The sequence below is a fragment of the Temnothorax longispinosus genome, chromosome 3 (genome assembly GCF_030848805.1).
Source record: "Temnothorax longispinosus isolate EJ_2023e chromosome 3, Tlon_JGU_v1, whole genome shotgun sequence".
Lineage (NCBI taxonomy): Eukaryota > Metazoa > Arthropoda > Insecta > Hymenoptera > Formicidae > Temnothorax > Temnothorax longispinosus.
Genome location: NC_092360.1, coordinates 624,374 through 639,215, shown reverse-complemented (window position 1 = coordinate 639,215; position 14,842 = coordinate 624,374). Strand labels below are relative to the sequence as shown.

At 36.8% G+C, this 14,842-nt stretch overlaps 2 protein-coding genes across 6 annotated transcripts in view; one reads left to right on the top strand and one right to left on the bottom strand.

Annotated features, from left to right (window-relative positions):
- Positions 1 to 6,805, top strand: part of Hr4 (Hormone receptor 4) — a 67,586-nt gene extending 60,781 nt beyond the window's left edge. For 4 of the 5 annotated variants that reach the window (XM_071772429.1, XM_071772428.1, XM_071772427.1 and 1 more), the window contains one exon: positions 95 to 6,805. In XM_071772429.1, coding sequence (XP_071628530.1) covers positions 95 to 175 — 81 coding nt within the window. In that variant the 3' untranslated portion in view covers positions 176 to 6,805. The remainder of the gene's footprint in view (positions 1 to 94) is intronic. The other variant, XR_011731106.1, reaches the window with a different exon arrangement.
- A 1,242-nt stretch (positions 6,806 to 8,047) lies between these two features.
- On the bottom strand, positions 8,048 to 12,458 carry Ppv (Protein phosphatase V). Its single transcript, XM_071772437.1, has 7 exons — positions 12,260 to 12,458; positions 12,011 to 12,106; positions 11,564 to 11,771; positions 11,390 to 11,469; positions 11,207 to 11,312; positions 10,927 to 11,088; positions 8,048 to 10,839 (listed from the first exon to the last, which is right to left on the bottom strand). Exons 1-7 carry the CDS (start codon positions 12,326 to 12,328, stop codon positions 10,649 to 10,651), a joined length of 912 nt encoding a protein of 303 aa, XP_071628538.1. The 5' UTR covers positions 12,329 to 12,458; the 3' UTR covers positions 8,048 to 10,648.
- Positions 12,459 to 14,842: the final 2,384 nt, after the last annotated feature.

The following is a 14,842-nucleotide window of genomic DNA, read 5'->3' as shown; positions in this document are numbered from 1 at the left end:
ATTTTGATTCGAATTGTTTTCGCTGCGCGCAGAATACAACAATTATTAAATGGCTTCGTTTAAGTAGAGAATCCGTTTGCTTGTTGAATTACAGGTACAATCGGCGGCGACTTTACTACTCGAGAGTAAAATGTTCTACGTTCCTTTCCTATTGAACTCAGCAATTCAAAGATAGTAAATAAACAAAGTGACGATAAACGAAGCTGAATACCTATATACATACTATACATACGTTATAAATATATACACAGAAAAACGTAAAAGAACCGAACAAACCGGCAAGCAACAAATGAACAGAAAAATAGAAAGAGTCCAGTGAGAGAGAAAAAGAGACGACTCAAACCGAATGGGGAAAGGCTTTGTTTGCGTATGTATAATAAATATATAAAAGTATATATATATATAAATATATATATACATATAAATACTATAAATAATATAAATGTGTGTGTTCGTTGCGTTGTACAAACGAAGGAGGATGGAGAGGAGGAATCGTTCGAGCGAAAAGAAACGGAAAGAACACAAGTGGACGATAGAAAGTAACCACGTCAGGACAGCAACATAGGAAGATAGAAAACAGAGAAGGAGGAACGATTTTAAATAAAATATTAAAGAACGAGTATATATATAATATGTATTATATATATACTATAATATATATTACATATATACCCATATATAAAAGTTAGAGGAGCGAGAGAGAGCGAGAGTGAGTGAGGGAGAGAAAGGGAGGGAGAGAAAGAAAGCGCGCCACCTCGAGATGGGCAATCAATCGAGGTGGGAACTGAACTTTTTTATCGAAACTAAAAGACTATAATAATATATTTCTGTACGCAAACACGTACCGCGCAACTACGTCATTGTGTGTTCACATTGCATAATCCGATCGATAAAATAAGACTCTCGTTACGTACCGCTCACCGTAGGCCACCTACTACTATTACTACGTACTACTACTACTACTACTACTACTACTGCTACTATTACCGCCACTTTCTACTACTACCGCTCTCGAAGCTAAGAAGAAAGAAAAAAAGATGTAAAACAGCAGCAGACCCCACGAAACGACTGACTGAAGGATCAATAGTCCAGATCGATCGACTGACCGATGATCGACGATGGGTTTCTCGTCACCTCGTAGCTCAACATGGTATCATCACAAGCTACGATTAAATTTTATCAACACGCGTCCATATACACGTACGCGCGCGCGCGCGTTTATACATATATATCTTTTAAATACCTGCCACAAACCTCGCCGCGACTTACCGACACGTGATCTTCTCCTCGCGATTAGGTGTTCGCCACCACGTGCGAAACGTTAACGACGTACGTAAAGAGTGTGATACTATCGTAATTACTGGCTCTCTTCTCTCGCGCTACCACTGGTATTATACCCGCACACCATCGACAGGGGTACGTTACAAGCCCTCGGGATATCGATCACCTAAAATTCTATCCGCCAGAAAGAGTGGAAAGGTGAAAAGTGCAGACTTTCACCTTGAATCTGTCGAAACAACGAGATTCGATTGGACAAGATCCGCGTGAAATTCGAGGCTGAAGAAACGAAAGGTGGCGAGGTTCGCTGATCGATGTCCGGATAACGTGGCCGCGAGAAGGGGAGTCGCGAGGAAACGAAACTGTACGTAAGAACTTCGGTGTTTCACGTTCGTATCTCACCATATGCATTCGGATGCGAGTATTTGCTACGTACGTATATTTCACGACGGTCAACATCGAGTCTTCGTCATCATTGTCGTCGTTATCGTCGTCGTCGTCGTCGCTGCCGCCGCCGTCGTCATCATTGTCGCCATTCAACACTCCGCAAGCAACGGTCCAAGCGTGCAAAAGACTCTTACTCTATTATAATGCCGTTCATAAAATTCATTTATGCCTTCGACGCGACTTTTACCGCGCAAACACACGTATCAGTCATCAGTCGTAGGATTTCTCGCTCACATCGCGTGTTCTTCGGACGATCCGCGACCTTCCATTTGTGACTTTTGAAGATCATTTACGCCAACTTTCTACTTATTTTAATGTACTAGCTGTAAAATAGAGTGGTTTTCACAAAGACGACTGAAGGTTTTAATTAAGGCTCATGAGAACAAAATCTACAAATCCATGAAAAAATTTCGTTATTATTAACAAAGGAAATTATAATTTTTAAAAAGTGAAAAAACGTGAGAATTATTAATCGAGTTATACAGATGTTTAGAGTCTCTATTTTGTTAGTAATAAAAATTTTAATGTTGTATAAATGGAATAATTTTATCGTTGTATAAATGGAATTTTTTAATTATTTGTTGGTTGAATTCTAGTCGATTTACTTAGTAATTCTTTTTATTATTACTTACAAAAATTTTAGCATACGGAGTAGGGGCTTGCCTTATAGAAGTAATGAGCAGAATTAATGTTAAAAATATTACAGACGTATAATGTATATAATACTTTTGCAAAAACGGACTTTTGGTATAAGATATTATAGGGTAAATTTTTAGATTGTTTTGATAATTTTTTATATGAGATTTTATATTGCTTTTATATTCGCTAATGAGTTTTCTATTTTAACTTTTAATATACGAGACATATATGGCATTTCTCCTTCGCATTTTTATATTAGATTATTACTATAAATATATACAATGTCAAAGTAAGAAATGGAAAATCGAATCGTCCGATGCACACGCGTCGTTTGTTTCTCCGATAATCGCGACTAAAATACGAAGAGCGGAGAGTTCTCTCATGTTATTCCTCGCTGGAGCGATATTTTCATAGTATTACGACGAAAAGGAAATAAGCGGAACGTGTATATATAAAAAAAAACGGAACGCTGCATTAGTACTCGTATCCTAGTGTCGCGAGGGAGTTTCGCGAAATTTCATTCAGAGTTTACTGTTCAAACAATTATACATCAGTTGTATAAAAAAATCGTTCCTTGCCTTTCCCTTTTTTTTATCAAATAAGATAAATACGTACGTATCACGTGTGTACTCACGTGGACCGATTGTGACAATCGACCTCGCGAAACTAGGATACCAGTCGCTCCTAGCTCAATTATTTGTGAGAAATTGCAGAAAGAGTAAAGAAAATCGGCGGTTGACGCCAGTCGAAATGTTGTTCGTGTCTTGGAAGATATTGCTCCTTGTATACGCATATAATGTATTATTCCGCGCACGTTCTGCTGACGTGATTGTTTCATCTTGCCTCCATAGAAGATATCATAAACACGCTCTAATCGCCTGACAAGCTCGTGGCCACGGATGACGATTTAGAAGGTGCAATCTTTATTCTCTAAGAAGTTAAAGTTTCCATGCATTTTCTTCTTGGCTTCCTTGCAATCCTATACAAACCTCGCACAAAGAAATATTCCTTAAAATCGATTTCCTGGATTGATTAATTTATTTCTAATTGTTGTCTAGACTTTTTTTAAAAGCTGAAACCTAAAACTATTGAAGCATAATTATAAATAATGATGAAGAAATCAATCTAAATCGAGCTGATAACTAAAATTTAATATCTGAGATACTTCTTTCTATAATCATGACTTAGAAACTGTAGTTGACTCATTGATTAGAATATACAGTGTGATATAAGTTTACGATTGTCGCTAAATCTATATTTGAATTGTCTTCAGAATTAACATCAATATATATATATATATATATATATATATATATATATATATATATATATCTTTAGAAGCAATGTGTTGACATGCAAATATACGGTTAGCGGTAACCATGCTTTAAAATATTAATAACATTACATTCATTTGCATTAAGAATAAAGCGACTTCGCAGTTCTTGTTTCGTAATCACTTTTATAACGGACATTAATTGTGATAATCGATATTACATTTTTTTCCCATCTTCCTATTCCTTCAATCGCACCCGTGGCCGCGGGCCGCACGTTCCAGAAATCAACACGAACTACAACACAGACCTTGGGCCTATTCGCCTAGGGATACTTGTCCATACTATAAGACTTAACTAAACGATGAGATACTTCATACAGTAAACGTTGTACATTATTTGACGTTAAGGAACGTTAGGTGTAACGGTTCCTGTATTCCCCGGACATCGTGGTACGCTTGTCTCTCTGTATTCAATTGGACAATCGCGTGCGCGTGATAAGCTTCGCTAAAATTCATCTTGCGACCGTTGGGACAAGACGGAACATCTCGCTTATGATCGATTTGCTCGAATCGGTTAGCTTCATCTGATTGAAGAATCAGGCATTATAGGATGAGCACTGCCGCTCGATACTTTATCTTTCTTCGGAAGTGAATTCGCATAGATTTCCAATTTCGTAGCAGTAACAAAAAGTAGATCTAGCTTTTTTGTAGTTACATTTATTTTTTACATTTTAAAGGAAGTCACATGTGCATTCAAGTTTTGGAGAAAGAAACAAGAAAATTGCATGTATAGAATATAAAAAATGCAACTGAAAAGATCAATATAAGCAGGATATTCTGTACTTTGTTAACGACATTCAGTGGTATCTTCATTATTAGAAAACGTCTAATAGATCAATAGCAACAAGTTGATGCGACACTACATATTTTTCGATTACCCGAAATATGTATAATTATATAAACTTGCTGCTATAATTATCAATATTTTTTGATAATTTAAGATACATATTACTAACAAAGTACAGAATTGATTTAACATATTTTCTTTTCTATTGGCAAACTTATCGTCGCGCGAGGTAGTCTTTTACAATATAAACATAAAGATATACATATGAAAGCAATATATTACTTGCTTTATCTTTTGTATCATTTTCTATTTTTTTCGATTTTTATTGTCTCTCCTCTTATTATCATTAGCTCATAAAATCGTTGAATACTTCTTGTCAATTTTTTGTTCGTACCGTTTAATTTATTGTTAGTATATTGTATAGGTATATGAGTGGCAGAGTATCGTTGTCGATCGCAAAAAAGAATTTCGAATTCTAAAGGTTCAATTTCTTGTAGATTTTATACATGTATATAATATATATAAATATACATATAATATACCTACATATAATAAAATATACATATAATGAAATATGTATAATATAATATTTTATATATGTTATATGTATATATATTATATATTTTTTATAAGATTTCCATGGATTGGTACTGCTCCTTTTGTTCGCGAATTCTCCGAGTTTGGCAGAATCTATTTTTTTACATTTTTTAAATTATTTTCTTTAATAAATAATTTTATTATTCAATAATTTCGGCGATCGAAACAATCACATAAAGATGAAATAAGTAAAACGAGCTTATTTCTCAGATAATTTTAATTAGAAAAGTATTATATAATTCGGAAAATTTAATCTTGAAAATATTTAATTAAAATGAAATATTTGCGAGTAAAAAAGTTTGAAAATATATATGTATAAGATAGAATTTCAAAAAGGTATTTCTTTGAAAAGATCAAGTATCAGAGATTCGGGGACAAAAGAAGCGACGACCGTTCCGGGAGACATACTACTGTATCTATATTTTATTTTAAAAAAGTGTGCAACACACAGCATCGATGTCTGGGAGTACAGCAGCTGCTTACGGGAGAGCTAAAACGTTGGATCAGCAAGACTTAGGGCATTATACTACAAAGAGTATTATCATGCCCAACCCTTTAATATTTAAGTGCGAGTGAGAGTCTATCGAGCAAAAGAAAGATAAGAAAAAAAAGAGAAATCTAACGAAAAATGAAAAAAAATGTGAGGAAAAAAACGCGAAAAACCAGTGCGCGCCTCTCGTTTGTGGGTTCAACTTTGTGTACATATTGTACGAAAGATTTAATAATATAAATATGTTGAAAGTACTAGTCCTGTCTTTGTATAATTCCGTGTTGAATACTTGTGCTCGCGACAGCCGCAAGCGGCGCCGCCATGGATGCTCCCGCGAAGATCACGGGGTAGCGAACGAAAACGTGTGTGCGCAACAATTTCTCTCGCATTTCTTGATTCATTTTTATCTCGCATTTGCTAGTAATATAGGAAACAAATTTAGCACGCGTATTTTAAATACCGAATGTCTCCACGACGAGAATGCGTGTGCATTACTCAACGCTAAAAGTATAACTTCACAATAGCGTACTTCTTCTAAGGCCACTCGTACTAAAAAGTCTTTGGACGACGTATAATAAATCTCCGGAAAGTATTCTATTTTAGTTAAAAAAAAAAAAAAGCTTTTGATATTTACGACCGAAGCATTTCCTTTTGATCTCTCGAAAATTTAATCTTATTGAAATTAGTCCTTTTCAATCGATTTACTTCATAGCCGAAAACTATGCAATGTCGCGAATTCACTCTCATTGACAAATCTGTCGCTGTTTAATGTAGATCACGTCAGTCCTGGTGCTACGATCCTAGTACCTTCCTGCATTTAATTAACGTGCCGACGCTCAACTTCTTGCAACCATCGTAAATATAATTTTATTCGATAGTTATTTATTTACGTAATTTTGTTTTTTTAATTTTTTCCCCTCTTTTCGTATGGAAAATGTACATGTTGCACACGTATCTTTTTTCGCTTCCTCTTGACCGGAATAAAGAAATCGGCGCGCGGCGCCCCTTGCTGCGATTACATCGAAAGAGAGGCACGAGAAGAAATACAAACGTTTAACCCAGAAACGACGGTAGGGAAGGAAAGCACGAAACGCCGGATTGATGAGAGAGAGAGAGAGAGAGAGAGAGAGAGAGAGAGAGAGAGAGAGAGAGAGAGAAAGAGAGAGAAAGTATGTGCGTATGTGTGAATGAGAGAGAAAGAGAGATACTTTTTCAATGAGTGAGTCAAAAGTTACCATATTTCTACCTACGTTTAGGAAGAAGTACGTTTTTATTATCTCGTTTATCTTCGATTATATTCCTTTTGTAATTGAGATTTCGGCGACATTGCGTGAATCGCCGTTCTGCCGGAAACCGAGTATCGCCCTGCGCGATGTCGACGTCCATTATATAAATTTTCTCGATATATAGTGTGCCTCGCTGTTGAGACATTTTTTTCTGCGACGCAGCGAGAAACACGTTGGTAAAAGTCAATTACGTTATGTGTTATATTCGTAAAAATCATGCAAGTCTGTCTTGTTAGAACGAGCACCTCGCAATGTTTTTTATGTAGATTTAATCGACTTTTTACGCGATACGAGTAATTAAAAGACTGACAAAGATCGCTGATTTCGATACATTGATAAAACTGTGTTACTCGACGAAATTAGGATCAGTTAATTATAATATCAATCAATTTCGACACGATTTTCTTCTCTTTTGTCGTCTCTGTCGGTTTCTTTGTCGCATGAAAAAAGTTCGTGCATATCAACAACGAAAGTCAGTCATTGCATTTGTTATTGTTCGAGTTTAACTACGAGATTGTGATTTCTACATGATCTAGAATATAATACGAGTTATAAGTCACAGTATGTAAAGTTAACATACTGTAGTTAATAAAGTTGGTTCGAAAATTATCGTGGACAGTTAGATGCGCGTGTGTAACTGAAAGAGGAATTTATAATTTCACTAGAGCCAACAAATACATCATTTATTATAATTCGATAGTTTTAATCGAGATATGAGCTTTCGGTTTCGGGCAAAGCAGGCCGAATTTCACGCATGGCGCGTGAGCCCCCCTGTATTTTTATGAATAAATAAGATATTTAAAGAAAAAAAAAGAAGTAAATCTGAAGTCTGTTTGGAGATGCCTTTCATAGGGATTATAAATGTAGATAATATATTATACATATTGAACATAAATACACTATATTATTATATATAAATATATATATATATATATATAAATAGTAAGGAGTAAATAGAATTATTATATATATATATATGATGAAAATAATATTATTACGAGTAAATAAACTGATTAAAGATTAATAAAAAAAAAAACTCATGCGCCGTTTAATCATGTCATGTATCCCTTCTCCCGCACGCTGTTCCTTATCTTATTCTTTAAGGATTTGTACTTATTCTCGCTATCACAATACACCACACAGACAACACACACACGCACACCGGGAATATTATTGACAATGCGATCAAGTGCGATTTTTTGCGCATTTTTATTACAGACGTTCTTCATTACATTAACATAACAAAGTCTATACTTTCAAGGTACATGATGATCGTTTTAAAATGGTGTCTACCTGTGAGATCTTTAAGGATTATGCGCAGTGTTCAAGCTCCCGCACGGAGCACATTAAGCTAAATTAGTCTTCGTTATTTTATTTTTATCTTGCAAATTGTCTTTATTTGTTCTCTCTCTCGCGAGCTTACCGATTATTAATATCGAGTCGCCGCAAGCGCTTGGACACTTCGATAAGATTAAAGCGATCACAGACAGAAGCATTCCGGTAAACGAAACGCCGCGAACACCCCAATAGATACAGAGGCTAATACTTCTTTTCTTTTTTATTTTTAAGGATTTTTAATGATATCCGTACCGTACGTAGGGCGTGCCCGTCGTTGCGAAACCGTTTCACGACTCGGAGGCTGCAAATGTAGCGAGTCGAGTTTGTAACGCAAGCTCCGTGTCCCGATTCGTTCTAGATGCGCTCCTCTCTACCTAATGTAATACATTACTCGCGTAAAGTATCGCGCAATTGTAATTGTACGTTATAATAAATGTAGTACAAATAGAGAATATACCGCGCGCGCGTGATGTAAAATTGTAAGAGTAGACCTAAAAGGTAGTAAAATCGTAAAACGTAAGTATCGTAGAAAAGTTTCGCGAAAAAGCAAAGGCAAAGCTCGTTCCAAAACAATAGCGGAAGGCTTATGAAATAGAATAAAAAGAAAAGATGATAAAAAATTTCCTCACACATTCTCCGTTAAGCTCTGATATTTGTATGATTCTTCGTCCTTATGTTAGTTCGTCTATCGATTATCTGTCAGTAAGAAAGCATTTATACTTCTAGTAGACCGTCGTGTTATAGTTCTGAAGGCACTGTTCAAAAGTTTATTACATTTCTTGGAATAACGGGTCTTCGCAAAACACCTCTTCGAATAGTGCGACAAGGAGAGTCGTTATAAACATCGACATGACCATTGCACACGCCTCCTTCGGTCTATATCACAAAATTCAAAATAGAGTAGTCTCAACTTGACAGCCTGTGCCACAATGCCAATGCCGTATTTGTCGGGTCTGTGATCGGTTAGGAATTATCGTGAGCTAGCAAAAATCGATGGTCAGAATTCAGGCTTATGATACGCAATGGCCGGTGCATTTCCATTAATTATGTCATATCAATATCGTATCATTATATTACACAAACGCTTATTAATTTAGAGGCACATTGCTAAGGGTCTCGGTTTTTTTTCTTTTCAAGTTGCTCCCTACATTAATGAACTTATGACAATTAGCTAATTACGATTATTCAATACAACAGCGATTTGGCATACGATATTGGAAATTGTACAAAGATTCGGAGGATGCAATAGTATTTAAAAATATTGCTTTGTACATATATATCTACATATATATATATAGATAATATTCTATATATATAGATAATATTCTTTATATATAGATAATACTCTATATATATATATAGAGAGAGAGAGAGAAGAGAGAAGTGTGTGATGAACGAACGGTGGATATCTTTCTTGAAAAGAACATCAATGTGTGTCAAGGTAGTTTAAAGACAATATTTGAGCTCGGAATTTCTTAAAATTAAGCGTAAAAAAATGTCATGTGCATAAAAATAATAAGACAACTCTCTACAGATGCTATAACGATCCCGCTATCGGATTTCCTTACCTAAGCAGGAAAACTTTGGCTACTGGCTACACGCTATTTGTACTTCGGCGAAAAAGAGCCGAATTTACGATTCTTGCTAAGAACACCGATTGCGCATTTAGAAGAAAAAAGAACGGCACGCAGCACACACAGTACCTAAACCAGTAACAGATCATTTATATGTTCAGGAAGACCTTAACAGTACTATATATGCTCACGCTTTAATAAACCTGAATTCTACGCACAACGATTGTAATGTCAGAGAAGCATTCACTGTACTCAGAGAGTGTACTTTTTGCCGGAATGTTTAAACGTGATATTTCTTTTCTTTTCTTTTTATATTTACACACAGCACTGGACTATTTGCGTTATTCGCGCTCATAAATTATTTAAAAGCTCTTAGTCTTTTGAACATTAAAGTCCAGAATGCTGCTCTGAGATATGAATGCTCTACAGAATGTACATAGTAGACAGCAAAAGCGTCTAGACCACAGAATGTCACATTTGCTCTGATGCAAAATATCGTTTTCTTTTTTTTCTCGAGCTACAAAAATCAGGCTGATGCAATGGCAGATACTATGTAGATATATAAAAGTTAGCTTTACAACATGTAAAACCTGATAAAGTTCTTAAAAAATCTAAAGAACATTCCCTGAATAAGAGCAATCACACGACAATTCAGTCCTCTCTAAGTATCGTACTTTGATCGTAGAACGCATCAAACAATTTCTTTTAAGGGAATCAAAATTTTCTAGAGTAATATGTATAATCAGTGATATATTCTCATGAATGTGTGGGTCCGTCATGGTACCAGCCTGGATCCGGCCAATCAAATCATGTGATTCCGTAGAGTCTAGACACAGACATTTCTCTTCCGCATCCGTACAGATGAGCCACTAAGATAGATCACAAAAAGTACGGAGTGGGCGTTAGAGGTGGGATTACTCTCTCGGAATCAGGCACTGCCTGGAACAGCACGGGTGATCTCTGATCCACTGTCGTGAACTGCATGATACTAGCTATGTTACCACATCGATAACAATAATTTGGGGCCGACCACACTGTGACGAGTTTGTCATTAAACATGTACCTATAACCTGCAAGATAAAAATATGCGTCATCAATACATACTTCCGAGATATTTAAAAAAAATCTGCGACAGAAATATTTGAGCAAAGACATACCTTCCTGAACTAATTGGTGCGCCCTACAGATGAGTTTAAGATCATTCACTTCCATGAACATGTAAGTCACTTTGCTGCCAAACAGCCAGCCTGCACCACGCGGACTTACTGTCCATGTTTCTACATCTTCTGGATCGGACCAGACCAAATCACAGAAAGCACCTGTAATATGGTAATTAAGCAAAGATATTTTATTATTATTGTACAATATACATTGTATAACAGTAAATATCCAGTCATGTAACTTTTGCAATGACATATCACTATATATAATTAATACCTTTGTGTGGAATCTCTTGATTCCTTTCAATCGTTCTAATTTGATCTAGTGTTCTAATAGCTGGAGACAATCCACCGTGTACACAAAGAACCTGTTCATCAATTAACTAAAACAGAATTTTATTCGAGCGTAATCAAAAGTGAAGTTACAATTTTTTTTTTAATCTTTTATACAAATACTCACGGCAGCAACTGTGAGCAAGTCAAATACCCTACAACAGTACTTCCACGCATTAGCATTGCCGTACTTGTTTTGGCATTCATCTAGAATAGAAAATGAAGAGACCAATGAAATCAAAGCTTTATTATACACAATTGTAAAAAAAGCCCAGAAAAGAAAGTATCGTTGCGCACTTACCGTAAAATCCATAAACGTGCGTGATTTGTCTAGATTCGTGATTACCACGTAGTAACGTTATCCTGTCAGACCATTTAGCTTTAAGTGTGAGCAGACGAGTAAACGTTTCTAAGCTATAGTAGCCCCGATCGACAAAATCTCCCAGGAATATGTAATTTGTATCTGGCACGGGGCCACCATTACGAAACAGTTCCTCTAAATCATAGAACTGTAACAGCATAAAAACATGAACAATCTGATGTATATTAATATCACGATTGTGTACAAATAACTATACAGCTACAGAACATTAAAATTGAAAAGTTGTGAGGCAATAGATAATGGAAGACTAATATTGTTGCGACGCTAATTCGGAAGATTAAAATCCGCTAAAACTTTACGTTGATCCCGTAGCGGTGGGCAAGGATGCTCCGACTTTGAGGTTAGAGCGCACATCCGGGGACTCACCTGACCGTGAATATCGCCGCATACCGTCACCGGAGTGGACACAGGCTGGATGTTGGACTCCTCCAGCAATAAATCACATACCAAGTCACAGAGTTTCTGTCGGTAACGGTAAAAGTTAACGTGATTATATATCAGGGAGAGGCGAAACGCATAGGGTGCAGTAAGCGAGTAACCTGATCGGCGCTCGTGTGATCGCGCGACCGTTATCGTGCGGGAAACGCGCCGACCGGCACGCATCACGCTATTTACCTTGAGATCATTCTCGGGCAAGTATTTGCATTCTTTCGCGATCTCTATCCATTTATCGATGTCTGACATTTTGGATTCGCACCGTAAGAAAATACCAACACTGATCGCGCCCCCATACAGCTACGTAGTCGTCGTCGATCGTCGTCGTCCGTGCGCGCCCGATGCTGCTGGATCTCGCGGAGAGAGACGGTAGCGCCGTAGCGCCACTAGCGCCAGACCAGACAGTAGTGGCTGCGTTTTGCCGAACCTCCGCTTTAAGGTGAAATTTCATGGGCAGTGAAAAGTAGCAGCAGATCGTACTGATTGGCTACAAAATAGAGAAGTTCTAGAAACTCGAGAACTTCTCTATTTTATAGCCAATCAGTACGATCTGCTGCTGCTTTTTACTGCCTATGAAATTTCACCTTTAGGTAAGCTCTCTGGCTAAAGGCCTTCACACATAAAATGTCGTAAGGACGTAAAACGTAGGCGTAAGAAAATCGATCAATCCCAATCAAGTATTTCCCCCTACTGTGGTTACGGACAGCACAATACTTGATTGAGATTGGTCGATTTTCTTACGCTTACGTTTTACGTTCTTACGCGATTTTATGTGTGAAGGCCTTAAGCGGGGTCTCTAGCTAAGCGTACAGTAGCAATTGTGTAATTGGTTGGATCCATAGGTATGAACCAATCACATTCAATTGCTGCTTTGCGCTTTAGCTAAAGGCTCCGCAAAACGCAGCCATTGGCCGCGTTCAGCAGACACAACTGTTGGGTTCGTCTTATCAACACTCTGCGTTGATTCGTTGGTTCTAAAAGTAAGAGCCACGCACGTTCGATTGCTACTGAGCGGCTTGGTCTGCTGAACGCGCCCAATGGCCGTGTTCAGTAGACACAACTGTTGAGTTGGTCTTATCAACACTCTGGGACTATTACTACGTTTACGCAAGCGTTACTTCTGTAGTAACTTACGATAATTCCTTCGCGTAAACGGGATTTTGTAGTAACTTACGATAATTTACTCTGCGTAAAGTCTTGTGATACTAAATCGGTCCGAATTTCGGTTTAAGGTAGTCGTCTCGTCAGGGCATGTATTAGATAAAGTTTTCGATTTTGGATTTTATATCAAATTATATGATCAGCTTTGCAGTCGATTTTTTCTGTGGCTCCTTACCGACTATTTACTCTAGAAAATCGATCTCGAAAATCACAAATTTTGCATTACTTCATACAGAAAAGAAGGCTCTATCACGGTTTCAATCACATATTTTCGTATTTGTCGATTAGATGAAGTGAGAAAAAAACATTGCTTTTTGTACATTAGATTTCGAAGAATCCGATGCAACCTTAAAATATATAGGTTACCGGAGATTTCGCTGCTAATTTTTTAGTTTATTTTAGTGAAAATGCGGTAATCGAGCAGACATTTTTTGGTCGAGGTGAGGTTGGGAAGACTTGGCAACGCCGCTGGCTAATCACTGTAGTTGCAGGTTATGGGGCTCGTCTTTCTTAGCCGAATTGGATAGTGATTGACACCCCTGTCATGCGTTTTGAAACCCTTTCTGAGTAATTGTCAAAATTCAATCGAAAAGGAGATGTAACCTCACTTGTAACCTTTCTCGACGACTCGCATGATCAGCTGATCAAAACGGAGTCAAATGAGAAAAATCACATAATTTGGAAAAAGTAACATACTTTGTCACGTATGAAATTTTACACCATAATTCATAAAATTATTTCTCCCTTAGCAAAAATTGCCTGAAATATATTTCTGAACGTGAAAACCTACAAACAGTCACATGACTAGCACGTAGCGAGACGCCTACCTTAAGCCAATCAACTTGCAGCTCTGACAGAAAAGTAGCAGTTTCATTGGCTTAAACCGAAACTCGGACACAGTTCTAGCATCGTGGACACAAGGCTTAAACGAGTGAATTATCGTAATTACGATAATTACGATAATTCACTCGTTTACGCGGAGTAAATTATTGTAAGTTACTACAAAATCCCGTTTACGCGAAGGAATTATCGTAAGTTAACTACAAAAGTAAAGCCCAGTGTCCACGATGCAAGAACTGTGTCCAAGTTTCGATTTAAGCCAATCAACTTGCAGCTCTTACAGAAAAGTAGCAGTTTCATTGGCTCAAACCGAAACTTGGACACAGTTCTTGCATCGTGGACACCGGGCTTAAGGAGGTTGAAGCGATCCAGTTGAGTCAATTGACGGTTTAGAAAAAAGTTTTTTATTAGGTCATTAAAAAATCTGTATTAGGTATCATTTTATTCTCCATACGCTGCTATTGCATAAAACGTATAGTAAAAGTATCATATTATGCATCTTTATATTTTAATTAGCTAAAAACGAAACACTTTTTTGCCAATGCCAACTTGAAAACTTGTAGTATTGCTAATTATTTCAATATAAAATTGGCATGAATATATGTTTTGCCGTTGATAGAATGAAATAATGATTCTTACTGGTAGCTCCCTTGACAATTATATAAGCTATCGATTTTTTAATAACTTTCCGTCGATTATATTAAATACGATTGAAACTTGGCAACGTTTCACTTTTATGGGTTGGTAGCAGTACTCGCCTCT

Excerpts from the sequence above, each read along its gene's own strand:
- Ppv (XM_071772437.1), bottom strand. The coding sequence starts at position 12,328 with ATGTCAGACATCGATAAATGGATAGAGATCGCGAAAGAATGCAAATAC. Across the intron at positions 12,107-12,259 it reads TGCCCGAGAATGATCTCAAG|AAACTCTGTGACTTGGTATG; the intron begins GTAAATAGCGTG and ends CGTTACCGACAG. Across the intron at positions 11,089-11,206 it reads TCAAGAGATTCCACACAAAG|GTGCTTTCTGTGATTTGGTC; the intron begins GTATTAATTATA and ends ACCATATTACAG.